This window comes from Loxodonta africana, chromosome 4 (genome assembly GCF_030014295.1).
Source record: "Loxodonta africana isolate mLoxAfr1 chromosome 4, mLoxAfr1.hap2, whole genome shotgun sequence".
Taxonomy (NCBI): Eukaryota; Metazoa; Chordata; class Mammalia; order Proboscidea; family Elephantidae; genus Loxodonta; species Loxodonta africana.
The window spans coordinates 12,890,380-12,917,283 of record NC_087345.1 but is presented as its reverse complement, the minus strand read 5'-3'; the positions used below and the strand labels follow the sequence as shown (position 1 = coordinate 12,917,283).

Genomic DNA, 26,904 nt, shown 5'->3' with positions numbered 1-26,904 from the left:
TTTTAAGAACGTGGATAGGGTAGAAACAGGAGGATATTTGGGGATGGTCACAAGGCCAAAAGTCATTTTTCAAAATAGGAGAGATTGGAAAATATTTGTAGGGTGAGGGAATGGATTCACTGGAAAGGGAGGAAGAATAGGTGTGAGAGAAAGAATTACTTACATAGTACGGTCCCAGAGGACGCGGCGTAGTGTAGGTCATGAGTTTAGAAGACAAGTCGTGTGGCCAGCCTAGCAAGATGGTAAAAAAGGGAAAAAGGAACGGGTGAAGACACAGGTTAACAATACAGTCCTGAGGAGGAAAAATGAGGGACCTTATAGACATAGGCTGTCAGGATAACCGCACCGTCATCTTCAGAAAGTAGGGAGAAGGGAGGATGCCTGATGGGTAGGTTTGGAGTCTCTGAGGTCAGAAAAGGTACAGAATAAATGAGTGAGGAATCTGCCATATATAGTATATCAAACATTCACTCAGTCATTCATCCCAGTCTGACCACATAGATGGTATCAGACAGTGTGTTGAATGAGTGAATGACCCACAAGGAGGGCTGCCTTGGAGTCTGGGATAAAGATACACAGACAAAGAGATCACTGTTTCTCTTCCAGGCTCCCCACAGTGGGGGAGATAGGTGAACAAAGGGTCACAGCTGCATGCTAAGTGTTACAGGCTAAACGTGAAGGAGGCGCCTTGGGAGGGTGGAGGAGCAAGTGCGAGATGTTAGAAAATACTTCCTAGAAAAAGTAACTTTTGAACAGATCTTTGAAGGATGAGTGGAAGTTCAGGAAAAGACAGGGTAAAGAAGGGCCTCCCAGGCGGAGATGCTGAAATGTGAGCATGGAGGGGAAGTTCATCGTGTCCTTTGTAACAGAACCAGTCCTGTAACTTTCCGCAGCTATGCCCTGGAGTATGGGAGCAGAAGAGAAAAAGATGGGGGACTGGCAAGGCAGGAATATCCTTAGAACAAGTGAGGTGGTGAGTAAACCTAGGATATTGAGGAGAAACTTGGTGAGACGCCTGTCTTTGGAGCCCAGAGGATCTGTGTAGACTCTGAGGAAAGAGAATCTTCAAAGTAGAAGTTACAAGAAAGGATTCGTAAGAATAATGACGAGTCCTTGAAACCCTGGTGGTGTAGTGGTTAAGTGGTACGGCTGCTAACCAAAAGGTTCGAATCCACCAGGGGCTCCTTGGAAACTCTACGGGGCAGTTCTACTCTGTCCTATAGGGCTGCTATGAGTTGGAACCCATTCAATGGCAGTGGGGTTGTTTTTGTTTTTGTTTTTGTTTTGAAAGGTAACGTGGATGAATCTGGAGGACAGTATGCTGAGTGAAATATGTCCATCACAAAAGGGCAAATATTATATGATCTCACTTTTAAAAGAAGACAAGAATAGATACATATACAGAGACTAATGCTCATTGGTGGTTACCAGGGATGGGTGGGGGAGGGGAAGGGGGGAAGCACTGTAGAGATACTAAAAAAAAAAAAAAAAAATTTTTTTTTTTTTTTTAAGGCTTGTTATTTGTGGTGATGGGAAAGGTAGCATTCACTGTGGGTAAAGTGCACACAGCTTGACCAAGGTAAATAATGTCACTAAGAAGTTCACAGAGAAAAGGCCTCATCTACCCAGAGACCAGAAGAACTAGATGGTGTCGCTACGCAGGGCCACAATAGATGGATCCTAATAGAACGGCAGAAGGATGTGGAACAGAATTCAAATTCTTAAAAAAGCCCAGACTTCCTGGATTGGTTGAGCCTAGAGTACTCCCCAAGGCTTTTGCCCTGAAATACTCTTTCAATCTTAAACTGAATTACCCCTTGAGGTCACTTTTTTAGCAAAGTAGCGATTGGCTCATAAAATAAAAAATATCACCAGTGAGTAATGAGCTCTTTTAAAAAATCATCTGTATGAGACCAAGTGGTCAAAAATTGCTCTAAAGCAGAGGGAGAAGGTAAGGGGGCGGGGAAACTAGAGTAGTGGAAATGGCACCGACAGCCAGAATTGAATGAATGAGACTGATGACACGTTGCGAAAAATGTAACCGATACCACTGAATAACTTGTGTAGAAATTGTTAAATGGGAACCAAATTTGCTGTGTAAACTTTCACCTTAAACACAATTAAATATTATTTAAAAGAAAAGAAAAAAGAAAGGACTTGTTATAAGTTCAAGTGCTGAAGGAGGTGGTCAGAATCAGATCTCAGAATTTAGGGAGCTGGGGCAGAGCCCTGGTGATGCAGTGGTTAAAAACCTGGCTGCTAATAGAAAGGTTGGCAATTGGAACCCACCAGCCGCTCTGTGGGAGAAAGACGTGACAGCTTCCATAAAGATCACAGCCTTGGAAACCCTATGGGGCAATCTGCTCTGTCCTGCAGGGTCGCTATGAGTCACAATCAACAACCAGCAACTGGTTTGGTGTGGACTAGGACAGATTGATGATGAAGCCAGAGGTGTTCCTTCCCATTTCTTAGCTGAAGTAGGAAGGAAACAGGTATCCTGTCTGGGATAGGGCTAGAGAGTCCGGTTTCTTCAGACTAAGTGAAGTGCCCTTTCTGTGTACTTTTAGTGCATTCTCACACCGTGTTGCAATTGGCTATGTTTTGCTTGTTTTTCCCACTAATCTGTAAGCTTTTTCAGGCAGAGACTGTCTTTCTCACCACTACCTCAACATGGCGCCTGTCATGTATTATGCGCCCAGTCCGTGTTTGTTAAAGGAGTGGATGGTAGTGGAAGAAAGGGGAGGATATGGTGTTCTGAGTTTCCTGAAACTCCTGAAATGAGGTCAAGGAGGGGCTCAGATCATCAAGTTAAGTCAAAAAGTGTTCACAAATTTTGTAGAAAGGAAAAATAAGGATGGGAAGGGCGTGTGCACCACCAGGAGTTCAGAATGAAGGAGCCTCCTCCCAGCAGTGGCAGATAAAGCCGATTGGATCTCTCAGGCGGATGAGCTGAACTTTATCCCTCACGATAGGTGATCAGAGTGCCAGTGAAGAATTTTGAGCAGGGGAGCGATTGATCAGATGTGCATTTCGCACTTCACAAAGCCCACTGCTCAGTAAGTGTTTCAGAGGATGCATTGAAATAGGGTTCTCGGTGATTGGTTGGACGCGGGGTTAAGGAAGGAAGAAGGGAGGATGTAGGATTATAGGTGTCATGTTTGGGGATCTTAGTGATTGGTGGTATTGTCCACAGAGATAAAAACCAAACCAAACCCAACTGCCGTCGAGTCGATTCTGACTCACAGCGACCCTACAGGACAGAATAGAACTGCCCCGTAGAGTTTCCAAGGAGCGTCTGGTGGATTTGAATTGCCGACCTCTTGGTTAACACCTGTAGCACTTAACCACTACGCCACCAGGGTTTCCGTCCACAGAGATAAAAAAAAATAGGGAATACAAAAAGCTGAGGAAATTTGGGGACTGAAATGGCGTTTCATTTTGGACCTGTTGGAGCGTACACGAGAAGACTAGTGTGCAAAACATGGGGCTGAAGTTATAGATTTGGGACCAACGTACAAGAGGTTGTTGAAGCTCTGGGCTTTCCTGTTATCACTTCCTGTCATTATTGTGGTTAAGTAGAAATTCATTATAGATAAATCCATTCTCTTAAGCCGGTAAGCAGAGGCCAAAGTCTGCAATTTAGAGCTCTTTAATTGGAGAGCATTTTTAAAGATTAAGGATCAAGAAAACATAATAATATAAATAAGTGGGATAACAATCATCCTTGTCTTTGAGACAGTGGGTTAGGCCTGAAGTTCAAAGGAACTTAATAAATTTAAACAATTTGTTACTTTTTTCCTACTTAAATGATACTTGTACAGCTAAAAGTGCGTAAAATACACAGCTCAATGATTTCTTTTAACATATGTGTGCGCTCTTGCCACCCCCAGCCAGGTCAGAGATAGAGATCATCTCCAGCTCCTTAGGTTTCCTCTGCAACATCCTCATCTCCCCCACCCCCGCCTTTTTTTTTTTTAATTCTAGAAGTTTTAAGACAAAGTGTAAATTTAGGGTGGAAGAGTCCTCGCCCTCCATTGGCAAAACCCTGTCGGCTACAATATCAGGATAAGAGCAGGATAAAAGTCAAAAGCTGGTTTGAATTTCCCACTATGCATCCTGTGTGTCTGTCTTTATTCTTGCTTACCCTTCCCCCAGTTTCTTTTTTCAATAGAAATAAAGCATACGTCTCTGTTTTTCTGTCCTTTTTGAAACTTAACTCATTACCCATTGCCGTTGAGTCAATTCCAACTCTTACCGACCCTATAGGACAGAGTAGAGCTGCCCCACAGGGCTTCCAAGGCTGTAAATCTTTACACGCACAGACTGCCGCATCTTTCTCCCCTGGAGCAGCTGGTGGGTTCAAACTGCCAACCTTTCTCTTAGCAGTGGAACACTTTAACCACTGTACCACCAGAGCCCTTTTTTGAAACTTAGCCTCCCTGGGTGGTGCTAACTAAAAGGTTGGAGGTTCAAGTCCACCCAGAAGTGCCTTGAGAGAAAGGCCTCGCAGTCTACTTCCGAAAAGTTAGTCATTGGAAAACCCTATGGAGCACAGCCTTATTGTGACACACATGGGGTCCCTGTGAGTTGGAATCAACTCAGCTTTTTTTTTTTTTAAGCTGTCTAATGTTTCTCATTGTCTTAGTTATCTATTGCTGCTATAACAGAAGTACCACAGGGGGATGGCTTTAACAACAGAAATTTATTCTCTCACAGTCTAGGAGGCTAGAAGTCTGAATTCAGGGCGCAGGCTCCCGGAGAATGCCTTCAGTCTGTCGGTTCTGGGAAAAGGCCCTTGTCATCAATCTTCCCTTAGTCTAGGAGCTTCCCAGTGCAGGAACACTGGGTCCAAAGAACAGGCTCCACTTCCTGTGCTTCTTTCTTGGTGGCCTGAGGTCCGTTTCCTCGCTGAAGATGGACTCAAATTACAACCTAGTCCTGTAGATTGAGTTCTGCCTCATTAACATAACTGCCACTAATCCTGCCCCATTAACATCCTAGAGATTACGATTTACAACACATAGAAGAAGCACATCAGATCACAAAATGGTGGACAACAACACAATACTGGGAATCGTGGTCTAGCCAAGTAGACACACTTTTTGGGGGGACGCAATAACATCCAATATTCCTGCAAAACTGAGGCAGCTGGGAGAATGGCAGAGCTAAAAAGGCTTCTGTTTCATTTGGGTTTCATTATGGTGTGTGTCTGTGTTACTGTTGTTTGTCTTCCAGACTACTAGTTCCTACAAGAAATGAGCTGTGTTTTTTTCTACATTGAGAATAAAAACCAAAAACCAAACCCATTGCCATCGAGTTGATTCTGACTCATGGCAACCCTAAAGGACAGAGTAGAACTGCCTCATAGAGTTTCCAAGGAGTGTCTGGTGGATTTGAACTGCTGACCTTTTGGTTAGCAGGCGTAGCACTTAACCACTACGCCACCAGGGTTTCCAAATTGAGACTAGTCCCATCTATTTCCTTGAATCCATCTGCTTGTTTTTTAAAATTATACCTTTTGGGGGAGTTTTCAAGGGACCAATAGACCATCCTGTTTGTAGTGGTAGCTCTCTGTCACTTTATTGACCAATAAACAATCTAGAACAGTCAAATGCTTCTTTTTTTTCCATTAAAAAATTTGTATTAAGAAATAAATCATACATAAAAGAGAAAATAAAAACGTATACAGTTTAAATAATAATTATGAAACAAGCGCCCATATACCTGCTACACAGACCAAGAAATGGAGCATAACGTACTCCAGAACCCCTATGAGCCTCTCCTGATAGAATCCCCTCCCTGCCTCCCTAAGCTAAATCACTAGACTAACTTTTGTATTAGTCATTCCCTTTTCTTTATAGTTTAAAAAAACTGTGTGTGTGTGTTTTTAAAACTACACACACACGCTACATATATTTATAAATATACGTATATTTATAAATATATAATATTTATTAATATATGTACTTATATATTTGAACTTTATATTAATGGCATTATACTGCATATGTATTCTTTTGTGACTTCTTTCACCCAATATTATGTTTTGGGGGTTTATCCAGATTGTAATTCATTTTCATGCAGTTTAGTATTCTGTTGTCTGACAATACCACAGTCTACTTATCCATTTTACTGCTGACTGATGTTTGTTGTTTTTTTTCTGTGTGTGTGAAGAATTATGCTGCTATAATTTTTTCGTACATGTGCAGAAGTTTCTCTAGGATATATACTTAGAAATATAATCACTAGCTTGTAAGGTAAATACATGTAGGGGCAACCTGTTTTTCAAAGTGGTTGTACCAATTTATCCTCCCAGTAGAAGTAGATGAACATTGCTGTTGGTCCACATCCTTGCCAACACTTGGTATTACCCAGGTTCTTAATTTTAGCCAACCTAGTAGTTGTGAAAGGAGCCCTGGTGGTACAACGGTGAAATGCTCAACTGCTAATTGAATTGTTAGTGGTTTGAACCTGCCCAGTGGCTCCACAGGAGAAAGACCTGATGATCTGCTTCCGTAAAGGTGATAGCGTAGAAAACCCTACGGGGCAGTTCTGCTCTCACACGGGGTTGGTGTGAGTCGAAAGTTGACTCGATGACACCTGACAACAACAACAGTAGTTGTGAAATGGCATCTCTTTGTGGTTTCAGTTTGCGTTGTACTGACTGACATGAGACTGAACATTGTTTCCTATGTCTAGAAACCATTTGTATATCTCTTCAGTGAAATTCCTACTCAGTTTTTTTTGCCAATTTTTCTTTAATATTGTCTTTTTCCATTGATTCCTAGTTTTTTTTTTTTTTTTTAAATATCCTGGTTGCTAATTCTTTGTCACAGTTATATGAGTTGCAAATTAATATGCTCCTTCTCTCATTTTGCAAATCTAGTCACTCAAGAAGTTCCCTGAACAAACTTGGAGATGACAGACCATCGGCTCAGGCTTCCGTGCTGGGCGCTAAGGTGGACGTGGCCATGTGGCTCTGCACAGGGCAGGCCCTGGCGCTCTGGACTGAGATACAGCTTAGTGGTCACTGCTGACTTGCGGTGCTTGCCTTTACAGGTGGAACAGGAAGATTTTGTAATGGAAGGGCATGGCAAGACTCCACCTCCTGGCGAAGAAACCAAACAGTGAGTCACAGTTTATTTAAAAAGGGTTCTGTTACGGTTTGTCTGAAGCACTTTGGTTAAACATGCCGAGAGCGTGTTTGCTTGGGGTGTATACACTGGGGACGTTGAGGGGCTCACCAGTAGCTTTGGTGGCATTTGTAAACCAACTAACAGAAGGGGCAAGAAAGTTGACTTTGTAGTTTTTCACATTTGACTCACCAAACTTATGTTATACGTTAGCAAAAGCTTTAAGGCTCAGGGTGTTACAAATCGAACTGAGGTTGATTTCCAAAAAAGAAAGTATAAAATGGCACGTCCCTTTCTTAGCAGTGCCTTTGTGAGGTCGACTGAATTTATAGACTGGTTCTCCGCCTTCCAAGTGTGAATTTATTTGAATAGTGCTTCCTGAAATTCTATTCCATTTAGTTATTTATACTTCTCGTCTTTGTTTAAATAACAAATTGTTTCCCTAAAGGAACAAGAATTATAAATAATATAACTTAGCCAACATTTTAAATAATTTAAGATGTCTCCCCTGACTTCTCAAAGGGTGATTGGTTTTAAAATTGAGGCTGGGTGTTGGCTGGGTAGGTTTCTGATGGTCCTGAGTAGACTGTTTCCTCTCTCTGTCACAAATTTGAAAAATTGTGCTGCAGAGCAGACTGGCTTTTCATATGTCCTTTTAAAGGAAAAACAGTTGAGACTGATGTAAAGTACTGACAGGACGGCTATTTTTTATTCGAAAGTAGTCTTTTAAGTTGAATAGGACAGTGATTCATGGAATTTACTGAAAATCTGAAAAGAAAAACTCCTTTCCCTTGTCTTTTTTTTTTTTTTTTCTCTTTTCCTGAAAAATAGTTTAGTCTTGGTCTGTCTTATGAAAATTATGCCTTCCAAGCCCTTAGGAATGAATTATGCAGAATGGTCTATGCCGCCATGAGGCCAGATTCATTAAAGGAGAATAGTGTGTCTTGTATTTGTTGTGAATGGAAACCAGGATATTTTCACAGCTGGTTTAATTTGCTAAGCAGGCAGTTTTAAAAATAGCTTACAATATAAATTCTAACTTCGTATTCTGTCAAACACACTTATATTCTGCATGGTCAAAGAGAATCAGTTCATTTTCAGCAAATTAGAAAGCCAAACATCTAGTCCCACTGGAATTACAGGAGAAACGCTTCAGGGGCCTCGGCCTGTCCCCCACCTCTTTCTCTCCCTTCTCACCCTAACTCTGGTCAAAGGTCTTATAACATAAAAATCATAGCTCCCATTTGTTGAGGGTCTTTTCTGCCCAAGGTACTTTGCTTGGATGCTTGGTATGTGTTGTTTCCACTTGTTGTGTGTATTGTCGTCATTTCACTCAGGGATCAAGTTAGGTAACTTGTCCATGGTAATGCCACTTGAAATGGCAGTAAAGATTTGAACCTGGACCTTTCTGACTTAAAGTGTCTTGTTGTATCACTGCCTTAAACCCACATCCTTTGCCAACCTTGGGAGTTAAGTTTCTGGAAAGTACTGTGTTTAACAAAACTGCAGTTGTCCAAGATCAAAGTCTCAGGGATAAGAGGGAGTTGGGGGGAAACAATGAAAACAGCATTAAGCCCATTTTTAAAACACAGATGCAACTAGAGTGTATCTACTTCCCAAACAAACCAGTCTTTGTCTCTAAAAACCTGCTCTAGTAGGTAACCCCTATCCTGAGTCAGCTTCTTTAGGTTTTCAGGAAACATTGCCGGGGCGGTTTCTCCCACAAGTCTTACATTATATAAACTGTACTTCTTTTAGAGAGTCTCAGGCAGACTCAGCGGGCTTGAAGTGTCATATATAAGTAGCTTTAGCATTCATTCTCTGTGTTTTGTTTCAGGAGTCTCACACTGCCTAGCCTTTTCACAGATTGATTCCGGTTTTGTTTTTTTGTTTGTTTTTTTCTGGCCTGCTCTGCTATCATGTACTGAAGTGATAAAGCAGAACGTTGTCTTTTCACTAGGCCCTAACTACACCCATAGACCTGCCCGCCCCTTCTGTGCATGCAGGTAGCCAGCGTGCTGTGTTCTTTCGCTGATGACAACGGCAGTGAAAAGATTAAAATTTTTATCTTTGTATCACAGAATTGCAGTTGTCAGAGGATTATTACTGTACTTTATAAACAGGATTGCATCCTGGATAGTGGGATCTAGGAATGGAATACAACACGCTCAGATCCTGGCAGTGACCCATTGCCGAATGACTTATGACATTCCCATTCATGCTTTCCTTTTTTTTAAAATCATAAAAGTATTACATGCTTGTTGTGAAACATTCAGATAGGAAATATGGATATAAAAGTGAGACTGCTCTTTTGTCTTCCTCCTCCTCCTAGTCTTCCTAAACATTTTCTGTGTATGTTGAGACAACCACTGAATAGATTTTTTTTCCCCAATAAAATTCTTCTGAGATTTGATTTTTTTATTGGGCAACTTGTGCAATCTATCCCATTCTCTTGAATGGATGTACTATAATTTAATCATTCTTTAACAGATACCTTGGTAGTTTTCTTTGTTACAAAGACTATCTTATTGAATATTTCTTATTCTTGTATCTTTATCCATAGGTGTACTTCTGTGCAGTAGATTTCTAGATATGGAGCTGTTTGGTTAAAGAGCAGGTGTATTTTCCATTGAGGTAACTGCTATCAAGTTGCCTTCCAGAAAAGCAATGGCGATCAGTAGTCACTCATTGCCCCACACCTTTGGCTGCAGTGAAATATTTAAACTTGCCCACTCTGAAATTTCATTGTTTTAACGTGTACTTTTCAGCTTATTAATGAGATGGAGTATCTTTTGTTAGTTTACTGGCCATTTATTTTTGAGTGTCACCTAGTCACATACTGTTCTATGTTTCCGTTGGATTGTTTGTTTTTATAGCTTTGTAGGAGCCCTTTATATATTGTAGATACTAACCTGTGTCTGTTGAGATGTTTTAAATATTTTCTCCCAGTCTTTATCTTTTAACGTTGCAGTATCATTCATCCTAATAAATCTTTTCAATTTTTATGTCATACAATCTATCAGCCTTTATTGGCTTGCATGTTTTGTGCTTGCTTAGAGAAGTCTTCCCTACCCTAACATGACTGAAATATTGTCTTAGTCATCTGATGCTCCTGTAACAGAAATACCACACGTGGATGGCTTTAACAAAGCCAGTCTAGGCGGCTTAGAAGTCCGAATTCAGGGCATCAGCTCCAGGGGAAGGCTTTATCTCTCTGTTGGCTCTGGGGGAAGGTCCTTGTCATCACTTTTCCCAGGTGGAGGAGCTTCTCAGTGCAGGGACCCGGGTCCGAAGGACAAGCTATTCTCCTGGCACTAGTTTCTTGGTTATATGAGGTCCCCCTGTCTCTCTGCTCTCTTTTCTCTCCTATGTATCTCAAAAGAGACTAATTTAAGACAGAACCCAATCTTGTAGATTGAGTCCTGCCTCATTAACATAACTGCCTCTAATCCCACCTCATTAACATCATAGAGGTAGGATTTACAACACACAGGAAAAAAATCATGTCAGTTGACAAAATGGTGGACAATCACACAACACTGGGAATCATGGGCCAGCCAAGTTGACACATTTTTGGGGGACATGATTTAGTTCATTACACATATCGTTAGTTTTTCTGCTTTATATTTTACATTTAGACCTTTAATTGAATTGCTGTTTATTTTTGTGAATGGTGTGAGGCAGAGATCTAACTTAATTTTTTCCAAATTGATTTCCAAAGTGGCCATCATTCCCTGGTATTATTCTGCGTGAGCAGCCTTTGTCACTTACGGAGGCAGGTAGAGCACAGGGGTAATGTGACTTGCCCAGAGTCGTAGAGCAAATCCTCAGGAGGATTAGGACTGAAATTACTTTTGTTAATGCGTCTGTGCCACTTCCCTCATTACCTCATTTAACATTTCAACCAGAGGTTCTGTGTAAAGTCTTGAAAAAAATACTTGCTTTCTGCGATGTTTACCTCGGCCTGTTGTGAGGTGGATTAAGTTAACTATGCATGTAGAAAGCTCTTAAAAATAATTGGCTTTTGATATTGAGAAATATCTGGGCTAAACTGCTGATATTTAGATCTGTCGTGCTGAATTCTGGTATGCGTATGTGTGTATGTGTGTGAGTAAGATTAGTAGAGTATGTAGCGTTAAACAAGGAGCCCAGGTGGCACAGTGGGTAAGTGCTCGGCTGCTGTTATGTATTAAATTATGCCCCCTAAAAATATATGTTGTAAATCCTAGTCTCTGTGGTTACAATCCCATTTGGGAATGGGTTGTCTTTGTTATGTGAATGAGGCAGAATTAATGTAGGGTACATCTTGAGTCAATCTCTTTTGAGATATAAAAGAGATTGAACAAACGAGCAAGAGAAGCAGAGATGGGGGAAACGTGCCAAGCCACGTGAAGATTGCCCAGAAGTGAAAGCTCAGAAGAGACAAGAGCTTTCCTCCAGAAGCGACGGAGAGAGAGAAAGCCTTCGCCTAGAGCCGGCACCCTGAACTTGGACTTCTAGCCCCCTAAACTGTGAGATTTATATTTGTGAAAAAGCCACCCACTTGTGGTACTTTTGTTACAGCAGCACTAGATCACAAAGACAGCTGCTAAATGAAAGGTTGATGGTGTGAACTCGCCCAGCGGTTCCTTGGGAGAAAGACCTGCCAGTCTGTTCCTATAAAGATTACAGCCTAGAAAACCATATGGGGCAGTTCTCCTCTGTCACATGGGGTCACTGTGAGTCAAAATGAAACATACTAGAGGGCATCTAACAGTAACAATATAGCTTTAAACACTTTGTCTATATTTTACTATTGTTGCTTTTCAATGGAGTTTATTTACTGTTAGTATATCTAACACAATCATTTTTCTGAGGTTATTCACTTTAAGAGCTACTGCAGCAAATCAGAGGAGCCCTGGTGGTACAGTGGTTAAAATGCTCAGCTGCTAACTTAGAGGTTGGTGGTTCAAACCCACCAGCTGCTCTGCAGAAGAAAGATGTGGCAGTAGGCTTCCGTAAAGATATATGGCCTTGAAAACTGTATGGGGCAGTTCTAATCTGTCCTATAAGGTTGCTGTGAGTCAGAATCAGCTCGACAGAGGGTTTGGTTTGGTTTTGGTGGGTAGCAAATCAGACAAGCTAAATTTATTGCCCTACAATTGCAAAACCCAAAACCCGTTGCTGTCTCCAACTCATAGTGACACTATGGGTCAGAGTAGAACCGTCCCGTAGGGTTTCCAAGCTGTAAATCTTTACAGAAGCAAACTGCCACATCTTTTTCCCATAGAGCGGCTGGTGGGTTCGAACTGGTGACCTTTTGGTTAGCAGCCGAGTGCTTAACTGTTGTGCTACCAGGGCTCCTGCCCTACAATTACTATATGAAAATTACACAGCTTTAATCATATGATGTGTATAACACAGGAGTAAATATAAAAACTATTACAGCTTCTCAGAGAGCAGTGCGAGCAGGTACTTGCTCATCAAAAGGTCACTTTAGATAAAGTGTTTCTACCCAGATGTGCTTTTGATTTGTTGTAAATTATTTTGAGGCTAAATATCAGTTTTGGTGTGGTAATGAATTTGCCCCCCCCTTTTTTTTTGTTGGTATAACTTACGAACAAATCTAAGCTTTAAATCTTCATGCCAAAACTGCTTCATATTCTCAAAAGATCCTTAATTTGTGTTTAACCTATGAAGATGGCTCAGTTTTTTAGTAAATTTTTCTTGAGTTTTCTTAATTCTTCTGGCTCATTTTATGAAAAGGGATCATTAAAAACAAATTTCATCTTATAATGCATTATATACGTGGTATCAGCTTTTGAGGAAACCCTGGTGGCGTAGTGGTTAAGAGCTACGGCTGCTAACCAAAAGGTCGGTAGTTCAAATCCGCCAGGCGCTCCTTGGAAACTCTATGGGGCAGTTTTACTCTGTCCTGTAGGGTCGCTATGAGTCGGAATTGACTCGACGGCAGTGGGTTTGGCTTTGGTATATCAGCTTTTGAGAGTCCCTGGGGGGTCACAGATGGTTAAGCACTCCACTACTAGCTGAAGGCTTGGTGGTTCTAACCCACCCACCCATAGATGGCTTGGAAGACAGGCCTGGGGACCTGCTTCCAGAAGATCACAGCTTTGACAGTTCCTGTGGAGGAGTTCTGCTCTGGCACACATAGGGTTGCCATAAGTTGTCATTGACTCAACGACAACAAAAACACATCCGCTTTTGAGGGATTGTTGATTGAAACTATTCCTATATAGGGAAACCCTGGTGGTGGTGTGGTTAAGACCTATGGCTGTTAACCAGAAAGCTGGCAGTTCAAATCCACCAGGCGCTCCTTGGAAACTCAGTGGGGTAGGGACTACTCTCCCCTATAGGGTCCCTATGAGTCGGAATCGACTCAATGGCAACAGGTTTGGTTTTTTGGTTTATTCCTATATGTTTATATTTCTACTCCCTTAGAGTGCCATCTTGTTGCTCTCTAAGGGAGGAGCTGTTCAGAGCTTGCGTATGGCAGACCTTAAGGAAATCAGAGTGTTGAAGCCAGTTTTATATTGATGATTCAGAGGAAAGAATGTAATTTACTGAGTCAGCACAGCTGTTTATACCCTGTGTGGTGTGAAATGGCTTTTGTGCTTGAGGTGCTGTTTTTTAAATGTCTTAACTCCAAGGTCTTGATTAACTTTTCTTCTTACTAATTACATTCTCCCCAGCTTTAATGTCTAGTTTATAAAATGCCCTTTTTATTTCTCTGAATTATTAATTATAATTAAAATACAGACCTTTCTTAAGTTCTAATAGTTTGCCCTTTATATTTCTCTTCCTACTCAAACTCCTTAACCCTTTCAAGACTGGCAGTATTTATTTAAAAAAAAAAAAAAAAAAAAACCAAGCCCACTGCCGTCAAGTCAATTCTGACTCATAGCAACCCCACAGGGTTTCTAAGGCTGTAGTATATATGGCTACCACTTACTTTTTGTACCTCTGGGGTTCATTGGGAACCTTTGGTCCCACTGATAGTATGTACTGCAGGAAGGTAGGTCGCTATGAAACGGTTTGAAACGGAAAAAACAGGGATGTGCTGCAAGTTACTGTTTTTACAGGGTATTGTACGAGGTGGTGCTGAACCATTGAATTTTTGGTAGGAAAAACATGAATTTTGAAAATTTTATTTGTTACACATATGTACCTCTGGACTCTGGGGTTAGAATTTGTGTTCACAAGCATTATACATTTGTACCTCTGGATTCCAAGGGTGTGATTTGTGGAATGAGGCGTAAAACAAAGATCATACTACCTAACAAATGATTCAGCATGCCCTCCATTACTGAAAACACACAGTATCAATACAAAGTTAAAAGGAAAAAATAATTAAGTCACGAAATTAACCTGTATTTATATCTTATTCAGATTTGCCTAATAATTCACTGTGACTTTTAAAGGTTTATTCTCCCCAAATCTCCACATTAAGGGTTCCTTTTACTAAGATACTTAGCACCAAGCCCTTTGGAAACCATTTTACTATGTGTTTGTTTAAAAACTTTGGGCGGCTGTATACAGAAAAAAAGAAAATATTTCCAAATTACTTATTTCATAATTATCCACAAAACACAAAATTTAGTATTTGGCCATGTTGTTGTTAGGTACCATTGTGTCCTTTCCAACTCATAGTTACCCCAGTAACAGAATAGAACTGCCCAGTAGGGTTTTCTAGACTGTATTCTTTACAAGAGCAGATCCCCAGGTCTTTCTCCTTTGAAGCCACTGGCAGGGGGCAGGGGAGTTTTGAACTACTGACCTTTTGGTTAGCAGCTGAGTGTTTAACCATCAAGCCACCAGGGCTCCTAGGGAAGGTTTTTTTGTTTTGTGTATTCTGCCATCAAGTTTTCACCAGTTTTCTTTTCTTTGAACCATTAAAATATTTACATGTAGAAATGAACTCATTACGGACCAAACTGAACTCTCTATAAACTCAGTCATTATTACTGAGCAGTAAGCTGGACATCAGAAGAATAGTTGGCATTTCTATATAATCTATGCAGATTGTTTTTGGGAGAGAGGAAATAAGTTTTATTTTCAAGTTAGTTAATATTCTGAAAATGTCACCAAGAGGTTCAATATATGATAGCTTATGCTTATGAAATTTTTGCTGCTGGGGATTTTAGTAAAACCATAAACACTTCCCACTAGATCTTTGGGAAATGTTCAATTGCTAATAAATTTTCTAATTTGCATTCAATTTAAAAAAACTAGTCCTCTGACAATGCCTTTTTTCCCCAAGTGTCTCAGAATCATAATAAATAATTTCTGCATTGTTTCATGAGGTTTTTCTTAGATGTTTGGGCCATGAATTAATTGCAATGAGAGTAACCTCAAGAAATATGTATTTCACAACTGAAAATGAGTGCAAACTGTATGAGTTGCTATGACTTATAGGCTAAGACAGTCTTTGGAAACCCTGGTGGTGGCATAGTGGTTAAGTGCTACGGCTGCTAACCAAAAAGTTGGCAGTTCGAATCTGCCAGGCACTTCTTGGAAACTATGGGGCAGGTCTACTGTGTCCTGTAGGGTCGCTATGAGTCAGAATCGACTTGACGGCAGTGGGTTTGTTTTTTTGTTTTTTGTTAAGACAGTCCTTAGAAAATTGCAGTTAATTTAATAAATGTCTTATTATTTTCCTTATGAACAAAATGTGCCTTTATGGAACATTATTACTTAAAAAGTAAATGTATCTTGTTCCTTGAAATTGGTGTCTTAAGGTTTTTTTTTTCATTTTCTTTTTGGTGATATTATCATCATGTGGTTGTAAAATGCTTTGAAATCCTTAGCATTATGTCAGTGTAAGTAGAGAAGTGTATGTTCAACATCCCACACCCGAACAGCGATAACACTAGAGTATGAAGGTGCTACCATAGAGGTCTGCACAGGTGCCATGGCACACAGAGGCCCCAGACTCAGCCTGGAGTGTCAAGGATGGCGTCCTCCAAATACAGGCATCTTGATTGTTGAGGTTACAGTCAAAAGAATTTGAGAGTTTTTTTGTTTTGTTTTTAATATTCCCTAAAAGGTTGGCTAGCATTCTAATTTCCTACTAAGAGTGTAAATGCAAACATTCTAATTTCCAAGGGTAATCTTTCCAAAGATGATTGGATTTAAATTGTGTAGGAGATTTCCACGTAGATTACCCTCCTATTTCCACTTTCTGACTTGGTTGGAGGTTAGAATACTGGAGACACTTACCTCTTACATTTATGTATTTTTTCTTGTCAGCCTTCCTAGTTGCCATGGTTCGGTAGTACTGAAGTTGGTAAGATTTAGAAAGCCTTTCTTATGTTCACTACATGACAAACTCCTACTCACTGTTTTAAGATTCAGTTCCAAATCTTACCTTTCCTGCGAAATCTTTTTTGACTTTCTCAGCGGTTAGTTTTTTGTGTTTCTGTAATATAACCACGTTGTATCTTGATTTATACTTGCATTATGGCACTTACTATGCTATATTTTAATTACTGGTTTACATGCCTTTTGTTTTGAGGTGTCAATAATTTTTTGTATTCCTTGGGCCTAGTTCTTGTACATTATGAATGAATGGTCAATTCAGAGTTTGGAGTCTTATTTTTTCACAAATTGATTTGCCTTACTCTACAGGCAATCCCTGGGTTTCAAACGAGATTACTTCCTAAGTGTGTCTTTAAGTCGAATTTGTAGGTCAATCAGAACAGGTGCATGTGGTCAGGGACAGATGAGCCAATAAGCAAGGTACACAATGGCATACATGTGTTTACTCACTCATCTGTAGTGCATAATTTCACCTGTTTTTCACCACATCTTTGAAATTGTACAGATGAGTAAGTAAACACAATTAAGCCCTTGTGTACCTTGCTTACTGGCTAATCCACCCCTAACAGTTATCTACCTTCAAAGTATACCTTGAACCTGTATACTTTTCTCCACCTCTGCTGCCTCCAGCTGATCCAAGCTACCACCCCTCTCTCATCTAGATGGCCGTAATCGCATTCTGACTTTCTCACTGCTTCTCCTCTTGGTCTTGTATAGTTTTCTCTGTACAGCAGGCAGGCTGAGCTTTTAAAAATGTAAATCTGATCATGTCTTTTCCAAAGTGGTTGAAAGTAAGACCCCTGTGGGTCCTTGGCATGGTCGTTTTTGTTTTTTGGAGGTTTTAGAGACTTCATCCCACGTTATAGGAAATATTAAGAGCCACGTATATCACATATACAGTTTTATTTAGTTAGTTTTTACTATCACATTTTTAAAGAGTTTTTATAGTTTTGCTTCTGAAATTCTTTGGCTACAAGTACTGATTTAATTAGCAACTGCACATTTAGGAAGTTTTGCAAAGTAAGAATTGTTTTCAAATGTAATGAAAATATTTTAAATACTAAAGTTAACAATTCACGAGATTGGTGGGTCCTTAAATTCTGAGGACATTTACATGTTTGTTAATTTTTATGGTTACAATTTTCTTTTTGGATTTTGAGGTTTTAAATGTATGTTTTTCAGGTCCCAAACATTTTTTTAAGCCCCTGAAAAGCTCGTAGACCCTGAGAATTAGGTGGAGACAGACTAATGGATTAAGTGGCCCTGTTCATGCTCCTTGTGACTTTGTTGTTGTTCAGTGCTGTTGAATTGATTCCGACTCACAGTAACCATATAGGACAGAGTAGAACTGCCATAGGGATTCCTGAGTTGAAATCTTTATGGGAGCAGATTGCCAGGTCTTTTCTGCTGCAGAGCCGCTGGTGGATTTGAACTAATGATCTTTTGGTTGACAGCCGAACGATTTAACCATTATGCCACCAGGGCTCCTCTGTGACTTTCTACTGTTCTTAAAATCCATACCATGGCCTGCAACACCCAGTATTGTGGTCTCGCTCCCTCCTACCTCTTCAAGTTCATGTCATCGCTCTTTCCCCTGCTCACAAATCCTAGCCGCCTGATTATCCCTCCTGTTCCTTGAACATGTCAGTTTTCCACTTTAGAGTTTTTAGATTCGTTTTGCTACTCCACTTAAACATTCCTCCTGAGTGAAGCCTTTCCTAACCGTGTTATCTAAAATAAGCGTCCTGCAGTTATTCTATATCCCATCAAACTCAGCAGTTTACTTCTCCCGTGAGGATACCAACTCCATGTAGGTAAGGACTTGGCCTGTTGGGCTCGCTGTGATATCCCCAGCACCTTGCAGAGTCTGACACATAGAAGGCACACAGTACATATCTGTTGAAGAGCTATTAGATTCTATGATTTGACTCATCCTTGCATTGTCGCTGTACACTCTTAAAAAACATGATCATAATGAATCACTCACTTAAAACTGCTGAATTCTCTTTGCTAATATTTTACTTAGAATTTTTGCATCTGTCTTTGTAAGTGTTCATGAGTTTTCTTTTTTTATACCATCTGGCACAGTGGTTAAGTGCTATGGCTGCTAACCAAAGTGTCGGCAGTTCACATCCACCAGGCGCTCCTTGGAAACTCTCTGGGCCAGTTCTACTCTCTCCTATAGGGTCGCTATGAGTCGGAATTGACTTGACGGCACTGGGTTTTGGGTTGTCCCCATGGGTAGCAGAGATACATTAGCCTCACAGAAGAAATTAGGACACTTGCCCTTTGATACTTCTAAATTCTGGAACGGTAGGGGTAACATGGAAATTACCTGTTCAGTAAAAGTTAGGTAGAATTCACCCAGAAAACATCTGGGTCTGGTGTATTTTTAGTGGTTGGTTCTTTGGATACCTTATAAATTTCTACTATGTTATTTTCTCTAACTTTTCTGAGTTGATTTTGGTAATTTGTATTTTCCTTGATGACCATCCATTTTATTTATTCAAGATTATTGACATAAGACTATGTGTAATTATCTCACAATTAAAAAAAATCTTCTCAAAGTCTTTGGTTATAGTGTTTCCTTTCTGAGCCCTGATGCTTATTTATAACTTCTCTTTAAAATTTTTTTCTTGATCAGATTTTTCCAAATGTTTATCTACATTTATTATCTTTAAAACCAAAACACAGTTTTTGGTTTTATTGATCCAGTGTGCGTTTTTGGTTATTGCTTTATGCTTTTATCATTATTACTCTCTTCTGAGTTTATTTACTCTTTTTTTAGATTTTTGAGTTGAATGTTCAGCTCATTATTTTTCTATCTTGTTTTCTAATAAAGAAGATTGTGAGTGGTATTGTATAGTCTCCAAAAGGGCCTGCTTTGAAAGAACACTCACTTCAATGTTAAGCTCTGGTTTATTTGTTTAAAATAAACTAATTTTTTATTACTTTGTAGCCTCATCTTGTAATATAATAATTTAAAAGCATCGCCTAATCATTGATGTGAAAAAATACAATAAGTAAATCACCAAACTCAAACCAAAGCCATTGTTGCCAAGTAGATTCTGACTCATAAGATAGTTGTTGGGTATTATTTTATCTTGTAGAAAGTGTCTTTCTGTCTGAATTTTGTGTTTGCCTCTAAGGATCTCCATCAGCCTTTAGCTTAAAAACCAAAAAAAAAAAACCAAGTCCCTTGCTGTCGAGCCCATTCCAACTCACAATGACCCTATAGGACAGAGTAGAACTGCCCCATAGGGTTTCCAAGGCTGTAATCTTTATGGAAGCCGACTGCCACATCTCTTTCCCACTGAGCAGCTGGTGGGTTCAAACTGCCAACCTTTCAATAAATCACAGCTTCCAAAATATCTGGCAACAGAGGGGAAATACAGTATATTTATTGTGCTTGTTTTTTTTAAATAAACAATTAGATTAATTGCTTTAGATTTAGAGGTATCTCACACGTACACACATGCAAAAGATGTCTGAAAGGTGAAGAAAAATACTGAGAATATTATTTGAGAATAGAACTAATACAGTATTTTGTTGTTGTTGTTGTTAGGTGCCATTGAGTCAGTTCTGACTCGTAGTGACCCTATGTACAACAGAACGAAACACTGCCCGGTCCTGAGCCATCCTTACAATTGTTGTTAACACTTGAGCTCATTGTTGCAGCCACTGTGTCGTTCCACCTCGTTGAGGGTCTTCCTCTTTTCCGCTGACCCTGTACTCTGCCAAGCGTGATGTCCTTCTCCAGGGACTGATCCCTCCTGACAACATGTCCAAAGTATGTAAGACGCAGTCTTGCCATTCTTGCCTCTAAGGATGTACTTCTTCCAAGACAGATATACTATTTTAAAATGTGCTTATTCTACGTTTCCCGACTTTTCTGACACCCTGTTATTTTAATGCTTATGAACAACACATATAAACGTTTGTAAAATAATGTCTTGCATTGTGGGAATGAAGACTTAGCAAAAGTCAGTTTCATAGAGAGATTGGGTCCATCACAAATTAGGACAAGGCGGCTGTACCATCTCCATGCATTTTAGCATACTGAGCATGCTCCACCTAAGTAAGCTTTCCGTAGCTCATCTGGAAGGTATTGGAAGGGTAAAAATAGAATAAATATTCAGAATTTCCATCCAAGGAGTTTCCTGCTTTTGCCTACATCTCCATTGTCAGTCCAGGTCCTGGCTCCTGCTCCACTCAGTGCTACGTAAAGACAGTAGAAGTATTTTACGCCGCAAGTATCCAGGCAGCCAGATCGCCTAGGCATTGGCCTCTGCCTGCCCTGAAACAGCTCCTTTCCTGTTCTTCTGTTGGAATTAATGAGTGGAAAAAGCCACGGAAGGAGACTGAGTAAAGAAAGACTCAAGCCAGGATGACAAACGTTTGCGATTTAGAAAGTGTTCATAGGTTGGTTCCTTTTCCAGAGAAGCTTGCCTTACAGAATCCATCAGTTCTCTGCTCCTTGGTGTGTCAGATCACACTTGGTCAGCCTGGTTCATTTGAGAGAAGTACAAGGTGAGATCTGACCTTTTCTGGTCTGTAGAGATTGATGGAGTCAGATGGTTGCAGGATACTCACCTGTTTCCTACCATTTTAGTTACTTTACTGAGTCCCTGGGTGATGCAGACAGTTGACGTGCTTGGCTGTTAACCAGCAGGTTGGCAGTTTGAGTCCACACAGAGGCAGAAAGGCCTGGTGATTGACCCCCTGAAACATTGACTGTGAAAACCCTACGGGGCGTGGCTTCGCTCTGACGCACGTGGGCTTGCTGTGATGAACCACGCACTGACGGCGACTAGGTTTTTGTTTATTTCCTTGAGTAACCCTAAAAACAGATAGATAGATGTGAGTTTCATTCCCCTGCATTCTACAGCCTTCAGTATGGATTACACCTCAACATAAAGAAAACAAAAATCCTCACAACTGGACCCATAAGCAACATCATGATAAACTGAGGAAAGACTTAAGTTGTCAAGGATTTCACTTTACTTGGATCCACAATCAATGCCCATGGAAGCAGGAGTCAGGAAATCAAATGACATACTGCATTGGGAAAATCTGCTGTAAAAGACCTCTTTAAAGTGTTGAAAAGCAAAGGTGTCACTTTGAGGACTAAGGTGCGCCTGACCCAAGCCATGGTATTTTCAGTCGCCTCATACGCATGTGAAAGCTGGACTGTGAATAAGGAAGACTGAGGAAGAATTAGTATCTTTGAATTATGGTGTTGATGAAGAACATTGAACATACCTTTGACTGGCAGAAGAATGAATAAATCTGTCTAGGAAGAGATATAGCCAGAATACTCCTTAAAAGTGTGGATGGGAGGACTTTGTCTTGCATATTTTGGACATGTTATCAGGACAGACTAGTCCCTGGAGAAGGACATCGTGCTTGATAAACCTGGTAAGCAAAAGAGAGGCAGACCCTCAAGGAGATGGACTGACACAGTGGCTGCAACGGTGACCTCAAGAACAGCAACGATTGTGAGGATGGTGCAGAACTAGGCAGTGTTTAGTTCTGTTGTACATAGGGACTTTATGAGTCGGAACCGACTTGACAACACCTAACTAACTTGCTTATATTTGAGTGACAGACTTCCTGTTGTTCAGGGCAGTGCCAATTGTGGGTCCAAGTCATTCTGTTGCTGGAAACTTCCAGGTTCTGTTTAGCGTAACTCTACCAGCCTAGCTGGGGAGAATGAAAGGCAACTTTATAGGTTGGCCCAACAAGGAGACAGAAGGGCCTGCATACCACTCAAGACTGCCTCACAGGCAGCTTGTTGAGGCTGGTTTATATAGGCAGGACCAACTTCAGACTACAAAATGGTGCACGCGCAGGCGCAGAGCATTTTAGAATGAGTAAGCATTTTCTAGGAAAGCTTGGTGGCTTAGTGGGGTTAAGTGCTATGGCTGCTAACCAAGAGGTCGGATCCGACAGGCGCTCCTTGGAAAGTCTATGGGGAAGTTCTACTCTGTCCTATAGGGTCGCTATGAGTCGGAATTGACTCGACGGCAGTGGGTTTTTTGGGAAGCATTTTCTAAGATCTGGGTTCAGTTTCCTGCGCAGGAGGAACTTAGTTACTTTCGTTCATTAACATTTCAGTTCTCCTGGGGTGGAGCATTTACCATGCATGAAGCAGTTAATGAGCTAATGAGCTAAAGGTCATCTGGAATGCCAGGATGGAGGTTAGAACCTGTTTCAGCTGATTGGCTAGCTCTCTCGGCTGTTCTCTTTAAGGAGGTCCTGAGGAGGAAAAGAAAGAACTCTAGGAAATGGGCTCGGTGAGGCTAAGAAAAATGGCTCGGTGGTTCTAGGCCTGTCTTCATTTATTTATTCACTTTCCATGTGGGGTTTGGTGTAGGGGCCTCATACCATAGTTTATAGTCTAATGGCAAAGACAAACGTTAACCAAATTCTTGCACAAATAATACACTTCAGTCATGGTTGGTGTGGAGAAAAAGTGAAAAGGATGTTATGGGAGTGTTGACAGAAAGGCTTGGTCTAGATTAGGATCAAGGAAGGTTCTCTTGGGGGTAGTGGCCTACTTTTGAGATGCTGAAGGGAGGATGAACAGAACTGCTGAAGAAGAAACTGAAAGGAACCCTAGATACCATCTAGTGAGTTCAGTCCCCACACATTCTACAAGTGAGAAAACCGAGGCCCAGAGATGTAAGGGGACTTGCCTAGTGAAGTTTACATAGCCTGCTAGTGCAGAGCTGGAGATGCAAACCCAGCATGGATTTCTTAGGTAGGCGGGAATCAAGATGCACACAGAGAGAAGAGGAGTTCCTGGCCAGCACCTGACTACTAGCCAAAAGTCTGGTGGTTCAAACCCACCCAGAAGCACCTCGGAAGACAGGCCTGGCAGTCTGCTTCTGAACGGTCACAGCCTTGAAAACCCTGAGGCAGTTCTACTGGGCACACATGGGGTCACCAGGATGGCAACCAACAATAACAACAAATGTAGAAGAAGGGATACAGGCATGGTGGAAACCAAACCCAAAACCCAGTGCCACTGAGTCGATTCTGACTCATAGAGTCCCTATAGGACAGAGTAGAACGGCCGGCAAAGGGTTTCCAAGGAGCGGCTGGGAGATTCAAACTGCCAACTTTTTGGTTACAGCCGAGCTCTTAACCATTGCGCCACCAGGGCTCTGGTGGAAACCAGGTAGGTTTAAATTCAGTGCCCACTCTAAGTCACCTGTGGATCTACTTCCCTGGTGGGGGTGGGGTTTAAAGGTGAGTTAGAGCTGCCCTGCCCTGCCCTAGAGGAACTCTTTGCTATGGCTGTAGCATAGTTTTTATTTGGGGCTTGGGGAAGGAGGTACCAGACACATATGTACAAAACAATAAATGTAGAGTTCAGAGTTGGGAAACCAGGCCCTCTGCCTTGCAGCTGCCTAGCTGTGTGATTTGGGATAAGTCACTTACCTCCCCGACTCGCCATTCAGGGTTTATACTTTGGTGTATTTCCATTCAGCCTTTTTCTGTGCGTGTTAGGAGCTTGGTAGAGATCAGTCGTGTCCCATATTTCACCTTAACCTTTAAAAACCGAAGTCTCTTGTTCGGGTAGAGCTTCGCTTGAGCCCCCTTTTAAAGAGCAGTTTGCCAGCCTGCGCAAGCAAACCAAGACCCAGGCTCTGCAACACTGGTTAACAACTGAGCCTATTTCTGTAAACCAGTAAAGGTTTTTCTATTCTGTTCACCCGGCGCTCCCGTGCTGTTGCCACTGTCACAGAGAGCATCTGTAGGCGGAGGGTATGAGGTAACAGCATTTCACAAATGACAGTGAAGTGGAAAAGGGCCGCTTTCCCTTTAAGGCGGTTTCCTCCCCCAGCTCCCGCCCCTTTCCTGATTGACAAACCTCCCCGAAGTCACGTGATCCGCCTCTATTTGAAGGTCACAAAAAGCTGCTTCCTTTAGAGACAGAGGGGGAGCGAGAGAGCGAGAGGGAGAGTGAGCGAGAGAGTTAGTTCAAGCCAAGATGGCCGACAGTCTCTCTGCTGGTTTCTGAATATTTAAAATACAAAAAAACAGACAGACAAAAAGAAATCATTTTTGGGACCTTTTTTCATTTCCATTTCTACCTTGTATGCCTCAATTTGCTGGATTTAAGCACTGCTGCACTTTATGAGGTTGGTAAATATTTTCGATTTTTTTAAACCAATTGATTTATATGGATCTTGTCTAACCGTTTCCCTAGTGCTGTTGCCAATCGACATTTGTCTGGCATGGAGACTGGCTTCAGACGTTTCGTGAATCTGTAAATCCGACCTGTGGTGTACTTTTGGTTCGGCATTTTAGAAATGGAAACGCTTCGGTAAAATATTTAAATTTGGAAGTGATTTAATTGCACTTTTAATTTCTGTACAGACTTTCAGCCTCTTTTCTGTCTTGCAAATCAATGAAGCTGTAATTGGAAACTGGATATTTAGAAAGAGGTTTTTTTTGAAAACACAGACTCCCCCCTCCCCCCTTAAATCTGCTGCAAAAATTTGCATAAATATAAATGGGTTTGCATTCTTTCGGCTGCTCAGGCCGACAAAGGATCTGGGAGGGCAAGCGCCAGAACGGGAAAGCTTTTTTTTTTTTTTTTAAAAACGGGGCCGTCCTTCCTAGAGAGATGTAAAACCTAAACTAAGACCTGATACATTTTAAACATCAGGTTGGGGGCGAGTGAACACCAGGAGGGTTGGGGTTTGTAGATTCCCCTGCTTGCAAACCTCCCAGGCAGGCAGTCTGGGGGATCAGCCCTCCCTTCTGAGCGCGCTCCTTTGCGCCAGGTCTCTGTTCTCAAATGTGCAGCCAGATGCGCTTTTATTTTGATCGTGTTTTGAACCAAATGTTAGGACTGTCTTGTAAACATGGTGTTTTAAAGACGTAAGCAGCTCCTCAGCCCGATTCAGAATGATTTCTCTCTCCAGTTCTCACAGGAGATCGGTCTCCATTTCCTACTGAATAACATTTCGATTTGATTTTTATGTAGATGCGTAAGTGGGCTTTTCAGCACAAATTCAGCGTGCGTTTGGCTGCCTGTTCTGGCCTTGTATCCATTGTGAAATGGTCATTTAGGGCCCCATAAATAAGTAGCTGTACGTGTGCTTATTAGTAACCCTGAAACTGTGCAGTGCCCGAAGTTAAATTCCATTACTCCTGATGCAGGATTCTAGAAGCCTGCCAGCACGGAGGGAAAAAAGCTGAAAACTTGCTTTCTCCAGCTACCTCCCCCTATCGTCGTGTGTGTGATGTAATGCCTGTCGGTCTGGTGGGCTGAGAGGATTGTAGTTTGTGGTGCTGTGGGTGAGCTGCCCCCACCCTGGGTAAATTACCCCACCCCAGCCCCAGCATATCCCTGGCTTGGAGAGGCCTTGTTTTCTTTTTTCCTTTTTCCCCTAATTTGTATCCTCCTGATTTATGGGGTGGCATATTGGCAGGAGAAAGAGACTGTTCTTCTAAATCTGTTACAAAGTATAGTTTAGGAAAGGCATTTAAATATGCAGATGGTTGAATTGTCATATCCCCATCATTATGTAGCCTTGGATTAAAGCTAATTAAGCGTAAATGGAATAATTTTTATCAGAAGGGAGCAGCGTTTTTTGTTGTTGCCTTTTTAATTAATCTAATTATAAGATGCTTGTTGGGCCTGAAAGTGTTAAAAATAATAATAAAATGGAAAAAAACGCTGGACCATTTTGAAAATTTGACAGTCAGGAAGAGGGTGTGTAGTGCTTTCAAAAGCTTTATTCACTGTTAAAATGGATTGGCCTCTAGTGCTGAAAACGGCCTGTTTGGACCAATTGTGTGTAGATGAAGGGACTTTCACGCTAATTTAACAAAAAGACTTTGCATTTGAATACATAATTAAAGTTTCCCTGTCTTCTAAAGAGCAAGTATTTTATTATTTTTAAAAATACTGTTGTTTTTGCTTTAGTAATGGCAGTAAGCAGAGAAGTGGCTGTTTAGATGAAGTGTAAATTTTTTTGGTGGTGTAAGTTCAGCTTTTGTGTAAGAGGGAAACATTACAAATTTGGCTCTTTAAATTTTTTACAGCGTGGATTTAAAAGAAAAAGACATAGAAATTACCTTAGTGCTAGGAAATGTGGCTCTGTGGTGGACATAAGAAAAAATAAGAGCTCTGGTTTTTGTTGTTGTTTCTTCTGAAAATGAAAGCGTTGATTTGGGGCTTTACTTGTGAGATGATTCATTTTACGCCCATTTCCTAAGTTGGCCTTGCAAGAGAGAGAAACCTAGGCTTTCCATGTTTTGCCATTAGCTTGTTTTTGTGGACTGTGTAAACATGTGGATGGCAGGTTAATTTAGTTGACAGAGCAGAGGAACCAGAAGTAGGGCCATGCTCTGTCAGGCAGAAAGGAGGATCATATAGTGAACATTAACAGAATGCCATCTGAGTCTTTGAAATGTTTTTACAAATACACATTTC

At 41.1% G+C, this 26,904-nt stretch overlaps 1 protein-coding gene across 15 annotated transcripts in view; it reads left to right on the top strand.

The window, feature by feature from the left end:
* TNRC6B (trinucleotide repeat containing adaptor 6B) overlaps nucleotides 1–26,904 on the top strand; it is a 300,739-nt gene that overhangs the window by 126,815 nt on the left and 147,020 nt on the right. For 13 of the 15 annotated variants that reach the window (XR_010321683.1, XM_064283467.1, XM_064283470.1 and 10 more), the window contains one exon: nucleotides 7,060–7,127. Coding sequence is in view for 13 of the 15 variants with exons in the window: in XM_064283467.1 (XP_064139537.1) it covers nucleotides 7,060–7,127 (68 nt within the window). In the remaining 2 variants the exon portion in view is untranslated. Of the gene's footprint in view, nucleotides 1–7,059; nucleotides 7,128–13,990; nucleotides 24,599–26,904 lie in introns of those variants that run through there. The other 2 variants (XM_064283479.1, XM_064283477.1) reach the window with 2 other exon arrangements.